Source organism: Rhododendron vialii, chromosome 11a (assembly GCF_030253575.1).
Source record: "Rhododendron vialii isolate Sample 1 chromosome 11a, ASM3025357v1".
NCBI lineage: Eukaryota > Viridiplantae > Streptophyta > Magnoliopsida > Ericales > Ericaceae > Rhododendron > Rhododendron vialii.
In genome coordinates, this window is record NC_080567.1 from 6,674,857 (window position 1) to 6,688,411 (window position 13,555).

The following is a 13,555-nucleotide window of genomic DNA, read 5'->3' on the forward strand; positions in this document are numbered from 1 at the left end:
GGAGAGTTTCTTCGCTTCCGTCGTCCGCTTCCGGTGGATCTGGAGGCAGCTGGGGTTGCGTCCTGCATATGTTGCTTCATCTGGGCCACTTCCGCCCTCAGCGCTGCGAGTTCGTTGTCTCTTTCGTCGTCTCGCCGTTGCAGAAGGCGGATGTAGGCCGTTGTTATGTCGTCTGCGGCCGGAGAGAGCCCAGAATCCGGTGGTAGTGAGATGGACATGTGCCTTTCTGCAAACGGTGGGAGGATCGCGTTTCCACTGGCGTCCTTGGCTCCAGAAACTGAGACGTTTGGTGGATCTCCGCCCATCGCCGCTGAGTTTTCGTTCGTCTTTTTGAGAGGAAGGCTATTTGAAAGAGCGTTTGAGCCGTTTGGATCAGAGGCTGAGAAGTTTCACGTCGGGTTCACCAATTGTGTGGCCCGTGATCTCTTGTGGCTCGTATCCTTCCTCCGTTGGTTCAGTTGTTGCCTAGCCTTCTCCACGCCGCCTGCACAATGAACGCACGACTAAGACCTGGCCGGGGGTTGCCCGGCAAGGCCCTCCGGCGAGAGGATAAGTGCGTGTAGGAGGAGAGGAAAAAGACTAGGGTTTTGAATGGGTAGTTGCGTATGAGAGTGCGTACCTTTTCAAGGGCGTTATCCTTCAGTATTTATAGAATTTCCTTGACTTGCTCCCCAAGCACGGGCACGTGTCTTGCACGGGTCAGGCAACGTCGTCATGACGTCGCCGGACGGATCTGGTAACCGTTTTGGTGTGAGCTGGCACACTTCACGTGCGCTCATGATTATCCTTTGGTGTAACCGCCTCAGCACGCGGGACGCACGTGAGTGCGCAGGTGGCCGAGCCCGACTGGTCGTGCGGGTAGCCGAGCATAAGGGTAGCCGAACCTGAAGGGACTTTGGGCCAAGCAAAAGTTCGTCTACGGGTCCACCTCTCCAGGGTGGCCGAGCTTGGCACGGTTCTTTCCGTTCTGAATGCAAGGTGACGGCAACAACCGACGACGACCAACGATAGGTGTGGCTAAGCTGTTGCCGAGCACAACGAAGCAAGAGTCGAGTTCGGTCCTCTACAAAGTGCTTGAAAGCATAGATGTTCTGAAATTCTTGAATTTGTTACATTCACCCCAGATCTTGTTCACTTCTTAGATGTACATGAGAATAAAAGGGGGACATGGAAGCCCTTAATATGTCCATGTCCGGTTGAAGGGGCTCAAGATGAGAGAGAGAGAGAGAGAGAGAGAGAGAGAGAGAGAGAGTGTGTGTCCTGTTGAAGGGGCTCGGGATATAAGAGAGAGGAGTTGGACATTTGGGCGGGGCGGCGGAGAGTGCAAATAGCTGTAAACATGTGAAAGATATGCTTTATCCAAAAAAAAAACGTCACATGGTATCTCCAATGGCATAACCAAAATTGAATAATCAAAATTTGTCATCTCATCTTTTCGTTATTTATCTAAGAGGTTGCTAGTGTTAATAATGTGAAGTCTTACAATGGTCCATAATCAAAAATTCATTTAGTAAAGAGAGTTGAGAATAAATGTAAGCGGGTAGGTCTATTAATAGTGATAGGAGGAGAGAGAAAGAGAGATAAAGGAAAGAGAGAGTGTTATTCCAAAGCGAAAAGGTTGCTAATTTTTATTTCCGTTTGACCAAAAAAAAAATTTGCTGCAAATTTTGGTTATCCAAAAGCCAAAAATTTTTGGTTATCCAAGAGCCAAAACTTGATTATTAGCTTAATGGTTTCTAAGTTTGGTTATACCATTAGAGCATCTCCACTCCTTACTCAAATATTGACTCAAACTCAAATTTGAGTAAAAAAACACCAAAAACCCTCTTCCACTCCTTACCCAAAGCTATACCAAATTTGAGTTTTACACAAATGTTTCACCAAATTTGACATGAACCAAAACTTTTACCCAAAAATGGGGATGGGAATGTTGGCAGAGGAGGCGCGCCACCTCGTCGGCCCGCTCATGACGGCTTTGATGTCAGTGATAGATTCAAGCACCTTTTTCTGCTGGTTCCCGTAGAACCTACCCTTGCCTTTGGATTGCTGGACGATCTGGTTGTGGTGCTTCACCCAGGGCCCTTCCTAGCGCCGCCTTGTCGTTCTTCCCCATCTCTGTCTCCTTGTTTGTTACTAATTCAAAACAGGAGGAAAAACACCCTAGAGAACAGAACACAGGTGGTTCGATGAAAGCAACCTAGGTGATGGAGGCGACTGGGATTTTGGTGGTGGCAGCAATGACAGTGATGGTGGTGAATGAATGAGATTTGAGAAAAACATGGGTTCTTGAGTGAAAGGCTTCATACCAAATCAAGTTTTTATCCAAATTTTTACTCAAATTTGGGAGTAAAGAGTGGAGATGCTCTTATAAGCCATATTATGCACAACCATTGCTAACTTCAAAAAAATTTCAATTCCAATTATGCCATTGGAAACACTCTAAGATGGTTAGATAAGACAAGAAGAACGATATGCGAAGTGCAGCGAGCTGAGATAAATATTAAGGTTACTCTCATAGTTTCATTACTTCGGTGTGGGTTTGGGTTCGGATCAGATTCGGATTCAGGTAGCATTGATTCGGGTAACAATTAAAATCAGACTGATCCTAAACGAGCAACTCTTAACCTCTACCATAACCTAGCCCTTTCTGATACAATGGCATTCTCTTTCCCATTGCTGGTCACCTGACTTGTAGGTCAAACATGAAATGAATACTCTATTTTTTTCCCTGGTAGCTGAAAAAGAGTGGACTTTCATTTTTTTTAATCCTGCTTTAATTTTTCTTTTTAGTCGAATCGATCATTAAAAACAGGCATCACCAGCCATTCAACAAGAAAAGCAACTGAGAAAACCACCTCAGAAATCTTACTACTAAAATGCTAAAAACAGCCAAAGGGCTATTGTTAAGGTTAAAACATGTCATTTGTGTAGAAGGCACATAGAAGAATGCAGAAGCCCATTGAAATATTTGTTCTAGACATCGAGGAGTATATTACTCCCTCCATCCCTTTTTAAATGTCCTACTTCGTAACTCCAACTTATTAAAAAAACATCATCATTATACCTTTCACATCAACTTTTTCCTCCACTTTCCCTACTTACCCATCATCATTACACTTTTTACTCACTAACTTTTCAAAATAGAATCTACTTTTAGGGACAAAATAGACAATGTACCAACTTTTACCCATTAACTTTACCAAATGGACATTTATCAAGGGACAGCCCAAAATGGAATACTGGACTATAATAAGGGGACGGATGGAATACTATTTTGGACGTTCCCTCAAAGGCAGCCCAGCCTCTTATTCCATCAGCCGCAGTACACAGACAAGCGTCAACATAAGTTCTACTCAATAAGAGACACTCCTAGAAAAAGCATTGCATTTGATCTCCTCTAGAAAAAAATATATATATATGGGGAATTTGTCCATTAACTAAATGATATTTACGCAGAAAAGAGGAAATATCCCATCTTGAACCATTTTTACATTCTGGGAGAGATACTTGTAATACTCCCTTTTACATCATCAAAAACTTTACTCCAGAATTATGAAAAGCACAAACACCTTCAAGACAAAACACATGAATTCACAAAGCAAGCCTATATTTGTTAGGTAGCAATCTCATCAACCTCGGAATGAAACACAAAACTTGGAAATGTTGTGGTTATATCCCTGCATTTCAGAAAACAAAATAATTGTTTCTAATGTGTAGAATTTGAAATTATTTCCGAGTAAGCGGAAGAGTACAAAACTGCAAACCATACCTCAGATACGGAAGTGTCATTATCTTCAACAACGAAGGGTTTCGACTCACAAAATTCTGCCACTCGGATTTATCAATCTTTCCATCCTGGCTCAAATCTGCTTCCAAAAATGTCTGCAGACAAAAGTAAAAGGCCCACCCAGTGTAAGAAGATAATATCAGTTTGGAAAACAACACAAACCCAGAATTCTTAACGATCTTTTGTTAAAATTGCAGCATTTCAAGCACAATCCCCACTCTTGAAGTTATGTTTCCACAAAGTACAAACCTACTCAAACAATAGCAGACGTCATCACAAATTAGTCGTATTATAAAGGTTAGCAGTTCAGCACCAGAGCTAAAGAGGATGGAAACCAGTGGTGGAGGGAGCACGGGACGAGTGGGGGCACACGCCCCCACTCAATTTTTAAAAAAATTTACGATTTTAAAATGTATATTTTGTATTTTGTCTAGTTAATTGTATTTCATAAATTTACTTTTAATCTGTCTAAAACATGTTCAATATCATTTCATTCTCAATTTTTTGTTTCACATATTTGAACATTGTCATTACACAGGCGAAATGAGATGTATAATGTGAAAAATAGCAATCACTTACTGATTGGAACTCTCTAATGCATATGTCCAAAATTCAAAAATGCCTAAATCATGGGTTATACGTTTTATACTTTAGCAATTATTAACAATGGGAGCAATATTGCTAAATATTGTATAGGGAATTGCTCTTAGACTTGATACGCTAAGACAACTTTTTTTTTTTGATAAGTGATACGCTAAGACAATTCAAGCAATTCGATTGTTTTTATATTCTATACAATTTACTATATTAATAAATATGTTAGGTTTTTTTTATTCCTAGCACAAACGTTTTAACATTGCTTAGTACAAATTTTTTTGGTTGAAATGTGTTTAAAAGGTGCCCCCACTTACATAGATTTCTGGCTATGCCACTGATAGAAACCTATATGGTTACTAAAAGCCATGATAGAAAGGAATGGAACAAATACTGCACTGTGTGGAGAGAGAGGATTCCTTGCTCCTCATTCCACAATATTGGAGAATCAGCAAAAACTGACCTTATCAAGTATAATCTCAATGGTCTCATCTGCCAGCTTCATTTCAGACTCGCACAGGAGTGCAATTAACATTTGCTTGACCTGTGAAAAATCACACATAATTAATATGCCTGCAAGAAGGTTCCAATAGCACATACTTGTCTAGAGTATGTGCATTATAGAAATACATATCTCGGACTACAAACTGACAAATTAGCAATAATAATAGTCAGTTGAAGAATCTTAACGTCAAACTTTATGAACAATCAGAAGAACAGAAATCATCTGCAGAGGTAAAGGACAAAACATATAAAATGACTGATGATGTTTAGTCTGGAAAATGAGGAACAGTGTTCATACTTCCGTTTATCGAATGTCAATGTGATGCAAAAATAGATGTTGCAAGAACAATGAAGCTGAAGTCAAGAAAAACGTGTCTAGCTTCTTTCATGAATTTACAACCATTGGATATCTCCGAAACTACGAGAAACCAAAGAGAAGATCCATGAGGGCTAAAATGCAAGTGTACTGAGTAAACCAAATCTCCATATAGAGACAAGAAGCCAGGATATAACAACGAAGTTGATCTAGTATAAGTTTGGAAAGGGGGAAAAAACAGAAATATGGTACTTACATTTTAGTAACAAATAGTGTTGTGTGATTAAATCAAACAATGTTCTTCTGTAGTGTAATAATTTCCCTTTTTTTTCAAAAGTAAAAGATGAAATTCCCGCCACACCCACTTATACACAAGCTGAGGGCTCAAGTAGCGCGGTGAAACTACATGCCAATTTGTAGTCCACACCACAGGTTATTTTAGCTCTAAAATCACACTGAGCCATATTCATTTTACAGACAGATAAATATTGGAGTACTGGTAATTATTGTTTCAGTTCGCACACAGAACTGATAGAAGTACCAAATACCTCGTGTCTTTCGATAAATCCGGTGCTGTCCAAATCATAGAGCTTAAATGAAACTGCCATGTAAGCAATCATTAAGTATAAGTACATATATAAACATACAGCACTGCAAACGTACAAATGTAATCTAACACAAATGTACTATATCTTTTCAACTCACAGTCAATTTTGTCTTCTTCTGGGGCATTTGGGTGGAACACATTGAGTGATCTAACAAAATCACCAAAATCAATGACTCCCTTTCGCTTAACATCAAATAGATCAAAAATCTGCATCCGAAAAGTTTCCACTTTCAAAACAAGAACTTGATTCTCAAAATCTAAGAAGCACAGATACGGACACAGGACATGGATACGACACGGCACCGCACGGTCCACACGTACACGCGGATACATAACTTCTGAGAAATGTAGGACACAACACAATGAGGATATGCTCAAGTATAGATGTGCTGTTATGTAGGTATAGGGCATAAGCATACGTCCCAAATCTTACAATGGATGAGGGAGAATAAGTTCTCACTCAAGAAATGTTTTAAAAAAATGGCATGTCCATGGTTAAGAATCCTCAAGAAATCCTTAAGAATTTCCAATTGACTTTAAATAGATGAGCTTTAAGAATTACTATTTTTCCTACTTTGCATGTCATAGTGAAATGTGAAAATCCCAAATCTTTGATGATCACATGTTAGCACTTACAAGGAGTGTAAATCACATACTTATTTCTTTAGTCATAGACATCACAAAAAGTGTCGGACACGCTAAAGAAAGAGGGTCAGAAACGTGTCCATTTGAGATTTTATTTCCAATAATGAACACGGAAAAGAGAGTTTCACACGTGTCAAAGAGTGATAAGTGTCCCAAACGTGTCGGATACAGACACGCCACCTTCTCTTAACTATACGTGCTTCTTAGCTCCAAATAAATGAAATACTTTTATGGTCTAGATATCATATAACTAAATCTTTTAGAGTGCAAGGGAATTTAATTTCACGAGGTAACCGAAAATCCACAAATTATCACATGCTCAATCAAGTCCTAGATTTGTATCTAACATAGAACATCCAGACCTGTTAAAGTCGCGTAAAACACCCAAGTCCAAGCTATTTCCAGTTAGACACAAAAAATGCCTACCATCTTGCCAACATAAATACAAGAAAAAAATGAAGACAAACTGTACAACTGCAGACAACACATAAACATAAAGTACTCAGTTGCTCTGGTATAATAACATAAGGCTCATAAAATGAAGCGGTCACGCGCATATATAAATATACCTACATATAATATATATATATATATATATATATATATATATACACACACACACACACACACACACCACGGATCCAATGAGGGATCCCTTACCAGTCTACCGTGCGGACCTCCCCTTTCCCGATCGAATTGCGACGATCCGAGCCGCTCAATGTGTTCAGAACGTGATTTTAAGGGTACTCGCGAGAAATCAGAAAAAAAAATAATCGGAAAGGGCTTGATCCGAGCAGTTTTCACTGAACCGTTCAATAAAAAACTGCTCGGATCAAGCCCTTCCCGATCATTTTTTTTTGCTGATTTCTCGCGGGTATCCTTAAAATCACGTTCTGATCACTTTGAGCGGCTCGGATTGTCCCAATTCGATCGGAAAATGGGAGTCCCACACGGTAAGCCCGTGCAGGATCCCTCAAGGGAACCGGACTATATATATATATATATATATAAATATATATATATATATATAAGGGGCGGTTCCAGGGACTTAAAAAAACCCTTCAAATCTTAATCTCATAGTTCCTGATCAAATTTTGATGATCTGAGCCGCTCAATGTGTTCAAAACGTGATTTTAATGGTGCCCGGGAGAAACTGGCAAAAAAACTAACCGGAAAGGGCTTGATTTGAGCAATTTTTTATTGAACTGTTCAATAAAAAACTGTTCGGATGAAGCTCTTCGCGGTCATTTTTTTTGCTGATTTCTTGAGGGCACCCTTAAAATCACGTTTTGATTACATTGAGCGGCTCGGATCATCAAAATTCGATCGGGAACTTGGGGGGATTTTTTTAAGTGTCCTCGGAACCGCCCCGATATATATACATATATATATATAGAGAGAGAGAGAGAGAGAGAGAGGGAGAGTCAGTCTCAAATGAGGGAGTCCGCATTTTAGTCAAAATGCGGACCTCCTCATTTCTTCCATTTCCAGATCGAATTTCAATGATCCGAGCCGCTCAATGTGTTCAAAACGTGATTTTAAGGGTACTCGCGTGAAATTGGCAAAAAAAATGATCAAGAAGGGCTTCATCCGAGCAGTTTTTGTTTGAATCGTTCGATAAAAAATAAACAAAAACTGCTCGGATGAAGCCCTTCTCGATCATTTTTTTTGCTGATTTCTCGCGGGTACCCTTAAAATCACGTTCTGAACACATTGAGCGGCTCGAATCATCGAAATTCGATCGGGAAAGTGAGGTCTGCATTTTATTATAATGAGGTGGTCCTCATAAGAGCCGGACTGCGTGTGTGTATGTGTATAGATAAATATATATCTACGATTCTACACACACGCAGAGAGAGAGAGAGAGAGAGAGAGAGAGAGAGAGAGAGAGAGAGAGTCTGCAACTCAGGTTGGTTGTTATGCTGCATACCCTCAAAAGTCTAATTAGCAAAGATGACTCAAAAGAAGAGTCTCCAACTTGAGTTGGTTGTTATGTTGCCTCAAAACTCTAACAGGTAAAAAAGAATGACTCAAGATCCATATAATATGCACCACAGTAGAAACCCAGATAGATTATGGGACTCCTCTCAGCAGAAATTATGATCACAAGGCAAGAATAATTCAAATCTAAGTGAAAAATAATAATTTTTTCCATATGTAGACATCGTGATTTTCATATAAATAGGCAGAATCAACAAGACACTCAAGCGCAGCTACAATCATTTCATCTCAACTAAAAACAAAATGATAGAGCACCGTACCCTGTTTGCAAAAAGATTCTCCTTTTTTCTATTCTTGAATAAAGCCAATTGAAACTCTTCCTGCACATCCAAAAGGAACAACCGGTATCACTTTAAAACACTTAATCAGGAAAAAAAAAAAAGTATGCACATTTTCTTAGCAATGATATTACTAGATGATTCATAATGACAAAATGCATTAAAGTAGTTAAACACGTGCGGAAGTTGTAACTTGGAGACCAATTTTATGGAATATGAGACTCCAACACAAAGCATTATCATGATGCCAGTTGTACAAGGGAACTCCTGTGAAACATAGGGCTAAGTTAGTAGGCACTGACTGTGCACTCCCACTTCAGTATTTCTCCATTTCTCTACAAGTAATTCATAGATCTCAGGAGCATATGGTCACCAGGAGGCTGACTACTGGGACTTGCTTTCCCAAAAATGGAGTAAGCAACCAACCACATACTTTGCCCTATGTTCACATGCAATTCAATATCATCTGTCAAGGAAATGTAGGTTTTGAGTTGGATATAAAGTTTCCACATCATCAATATCAAAGAAGATCAGCTTTAACATCATCATTAGTGCTATGATACAAAAGAACGTGTACTTCACTGTTTTCTGAATGCTTCTCCATCAACGAGAAAAACCGTATAATACTAGTTGGACTTACAGTGACTTAAAATTGGAATGTAGATCACTTGTCTATAGACTCTTCAACATTACAATGGAGGATGGAAACGTATGCTATTAACCACTGCCTTACCCACGTACATTTTAAGATAGCAAAAACACTCCCACATGCTGCCAATCTATGAAGCACGGGTACTTCGAAAATGTCGCCGTACGCGTACCGGGTACGGGTACGGGTGGGTACGGCAAAATTGTATCGGGTACTTTTGGTAATTTTGGGTACGGCACGGGTACGGCAAGGGTACGTTTTAGCCCAAAATGAAATTTTTTCAAAATTTCTGGGATTTTTTTGTAAATAATTATAAAATGTGGGCTTATTGTGTAATTTATTTGTCATTTATAAACACACCTCTCTCTCTTTGTCCCTCTCTCTCTTCATCTCTCTTCTCTTCGTCTCTCTCTGTATATTTTTTCTATCGATCGGAATAATCTCTCTCTTTGTATATATGTACGAATGTATGCATGTGTAATGTATATGTATATATGTATCTGAAATTCTGAATACTAATAGATATGCAGTAGATATGCATATTTTGTACTGATTTTGCTTTTTGTTGGTAAAATGGGTTTATATTTCATTTTATGCAATAAAAAATAGAAAAACATTATATATATATATGCCGTACCCCCGCCGTACCCGTACCCTACTTTTTTGGGGTTTTGCCGTTTCCCGTACCCGTACCCGTACCCGTACCCGTGCTCCATAGCTGCCAATGATGTACAAGCATAAAAATATAGAAAGAAATCACATGTGGAAGAACATGAATAAAAAAATGAAATAAGATAGTGTTGGCATTACGTACTGGCAGACATTACCTTATTTATTAGTCCATCGTCGATTACAGAGCTGCTGATACTCTTAAATAGCTCAAATAATGCTTCAACTTCACTTACACTAACTGAAAGAATGGAAAATGGAGACATCAAAAAACAAAAGCTTTTGGCAAACATAAGAAGAGGAAGACTCGGTATTTCCCTAATCAAACAAAGGGAAAATAGTATCTGATGGTAATCAATACAGGAGACATCACAAGTAACATGAGAGACAGGCAATAACGTAGGACATTCAGTTTGAACATAAGCACCTATCATGGGTCTTCTTACGGATCTAAAATGAGATAAATCAACTACTAACACTGATATAATGCTCGAATTATGAGCCTGAAACAACATAGATTCCCCCACACCAACAGTTGTTACTTGTTAGAAACATATGATTCCTAGTTCGTATTGATTCAATACAATTCAGTGGGTCATCGCTAAAAATAGGTTGCATGAACCAGAAATAGCTATGAATCCTAAGTAATTGCTAAATCGGTGTACCGAGACCCCATTCCATTAACACTTTTTCAGCTTTTTCTATTTTTTTTGGTTTTGTCATCGAGATGAATTGGAAAAGTAAAAGAGTGAGGCATAAAACTAACAAACGCAAAAAAAATTCAAATAAGGACAAAACCCAAAAAAGTCCTTAAAGTTTCTATTGGAACAAGATCCGAGTCATTGAATCGCTGAACTGAATCAGTGAATCATTCGATTAACTTACGCTGCTGAATAAGATTTTGGCTCTTTTCTGCAATTTTTTTGTTTTGGTTGCAATGGAAGCATATTAGTCGACATGATTATCAAATCATATTTAAAACAACCTTCTAATTGATCTAGGTGAAAATTTTGCATTTATACGTATACTTGTCCATGCATTTTATAAATCATGACCAAATCGGAGCGATTCATGATTCGCAATTCAATTCATGATTTGACAACCTTGCCCACACCACCACTAGAATATATAAGAAAAAAGAAATTTACAACAGACTCCCATGTGGTTTGCATTTATTACACCCAACCATCCCGTACCACACGTTGATTGGGGAAGTCCCTACTAAATTCCCTTAATTCATTTTCTTGCAAAACTTGCAATTCAGAACACTACCAACCCCAACAAACAACACCACCTTGAGAAATACAGCCAAGAGAAAAACCATCAACCTTGCCAAATCTCGTTCAATACCATCATCGAACCACCGCTACCATTTCTAAACATCTGAACAAAAACACCAAAACAATTACATCATCAACCAATGATAAATCATCTTCCTAAATAACATCACCACTGCACAAGCGCCTCCTTTGGCAACACCTCCTCTCTTGACAAAACCTAGCACCATTGCTGCCTCATTCCACTATCACTCATTAATCATTCTCAATTCTTAGATCTAAATTTTTATTCTGTTTAACCCCCCATGACCAGAATCCAAATCACCCCAAGAGAAGATGCCCCAGCGCCACTTGTCAGAGCCATGAAGGTGGTGAAGAATTGGGGGTCAGAGTAGAAGTAGGTCGCAGAGGAGGCCATTAAAGCCAAGGGAAACAGATGTGGCAGTGTCTATCCAAGGCATAAATAACAGAGTAGTTAGATAGGTTGGTGAAGTGTCAAAGATGCTGCTACAAATACTTTTTCATATGCACATATGCAATGTACCTACATATAAAAAAATCTAAAGAGAGCCTCAATATAAAAATAAGAATATTTTGTTTCTTATTTTTGTTTTTCATTATTTTTTTACTAGAAGGCAAATATTGGGTTTGGGATTTAATTAAGAAAATGGTAAACTATTGATTTCATGAAACGTCTAGAATGACAAAAAGAAGTCTTTAACTAGTACACGGTTCAACTGCTGCTGACGGGGTAATCTGTTACGTGATTGAAAACTTGAGGATGCCAAGGTCATTCCTCAAACCAAGGGGGTTCACCCTAAGAAATTCATTAGCCACCAAATAGCAAACTGCAACAACTTCGACATGCAAAATAGAAAAGAGAAAAGTTCAACAACTTACAAGCTGTTTGTGAAGCCAGAGAAACTGGGTCCTCATGTCCAGGAAACTGCTTTCTTGCCTTGGACGGATAACAGCCCATTTACGAAGGGAAAGGAAGAGAAGCACACCACTAGACAAGCGCCTAGGCTTCACTACAATATATCATCAAAATCATCTTAACCTTGCAAATTACCAATCCAAATCCAAAAACCACCATACAAAGTAATCAGTAATCCCACACATATTCACCGAGTTTCCAGATCACAACAGGGACCCAAGTTGAAATCAAAGGTCACAGAATTCATAAGCATATTGGTGAAGAATAAACATCCAAAGAAATTTTTTTATCTGATCGATCTATCATAGAGCTACACAATAGTATTTTTGTCGAATAATCAGTCAATGAAATTCAACTTATCCTATTTAATCAAAAACCCAAAATAAAAATATACTAAGAAACCTAAATTCAGTTTAATAAACACAACAAGGTTGCGGTTTCCAGAGCACCTGTTAAAGTGCAAACTGTCTATACTTAGCAAACTTTGATTCTCAAACAACCAAATAAATTATATAATAATAACCAAAAGCATATAATTTCTATCTGAATTGCGAAGACTGTTTTCGTTTTCTGTGGATCTCATATCAAACAATGAAAGGCTTTAAATATCTTTCCTTTTTTGCCCCCAATCTTCTTCGTTACGGGTCAAACCACACGAGAACTCAAAACATTTGTTCTTAAAGAATAAAAAGCACCAAAATTGAACTTTGTTACTCTCCCCTCGTAGACCTCAATTGAAAATAGGATTCATGTACCCCAATTTATTGGGACACAAGGCTCGGCTCGATTTGGTTATTCTCCCCTCGTCTTTTCACCAACCAAACCGCAAACCTGGTCCCAAATCCTAAAGTGAACCAAAAATAAAAATAAAAATAAAACAAATGAACCCTGAAAACCCCAAAGGCCAAAACCCTAAATTTCACTAATCGACCATTCAATAAACACCGAAACAACGTGATCAATAAACAAAAGATCCAAGAAAGTGGTAATACCTTGGTCGCCGACCAGAACCGTGGCCGGGAAATTCCGTTACTCTGGAGAGGGACGAGCTGGAATGGGTTTGTAGCTGTTGGGACGGCAAAGAACGGTGTGAATTGGTTTGTATGTCTATACGTATACAGATCAATGAGACGGCTGCGATTGGCTGTTTTTTTTTTTTTTTTTGATCCGCGCGATAGGCTGTTCGTTGATCAAAATAAGAGAGAGAGAGAGAGAGAGAGGTATGTGTGTATATTCTGGAATTACAAGTTGGTGGTGTTGTGTCGAAACGAGAGAGAGAGAGAGATTCCGA

General features: G+C 38.7%; 1 protein-coding gene across 3 annotated transcripts; it reads right to left on the bottom strand.

Annotated features, from left to right (window-relative positions):
- Positions 1–3,386: 3,386 nt before the first annotated feature.
- Positions 3,387–13,555, bottom strand: LOC131307807 (calcineurin B-like protein 1). Of its 3 annotated transcripts, none has more exons than XM_058334497.1 (9): positions 13,257–13,555; positions 12,228–12,387; positions 10,209–10,291; positions 8,715–8,774; positions 5,907–6,015; positions 5,750–5,802; positions 4,845–4,925; positions 3,770–3,882; positions 3,387–3,677 (listed from the first exon to the last, which is right to left on the bottom strand). In XM_058334497.1, the coding sequence occupies exons 2-9, from the start codon at positions 12,304–12,306 to the stop codon at positions 3,614–3,616; spliced, it is 642 nt and encodes a 213-aa protein (XP_058190480.1). In that variant the 5' UTR covers positions 12,307–12,387; positions 13,257–13,555; the 3' UTR covers positions 3,387–3,613. The 3 variants fall into 3 exon arrangements, with proteins under 3 accessions (XP_058190480.1, XP_058190479.1, XP_058190481.1); XM_058334496.1 differs by having other exon boundaries at positions 12,228–12,358; positions 13,257–13,553; XM_058334498.1 differs by lacking the exon at positions 10,209–10,291 and having other exon boundaries at positions 12,228–12,358; positions 13,257–13,527.

What these genes read in the sequence shown, in the direction of transcription:
- LOC131307807 (XM_058334497.1), bottom strand. Translation starts at nt 12,306, where the DNA reads ATGGGCTGTTATCCGTCCAAGGCAAGAAAGCAGTTTCCTGGACATGAG. An exon ending in AGAAGAAGACAAAATTGACT is followed by an intron (nt 5,803 to 5,906) that starts GTGAGTTGAAAA and finishes CTTACATGGCAG; the next exon opens with TTTCATTTAAGCTCTATGAT. An exon ending in TTGAGATTATACTTGATAAG is followed by an intron (nt 3,883 to 4,844) that starts GTCAGTTTTTGC and finishes TTTTGTCTGCAG; the next exon opens with ACATTTTTGGAAGCAGATTT.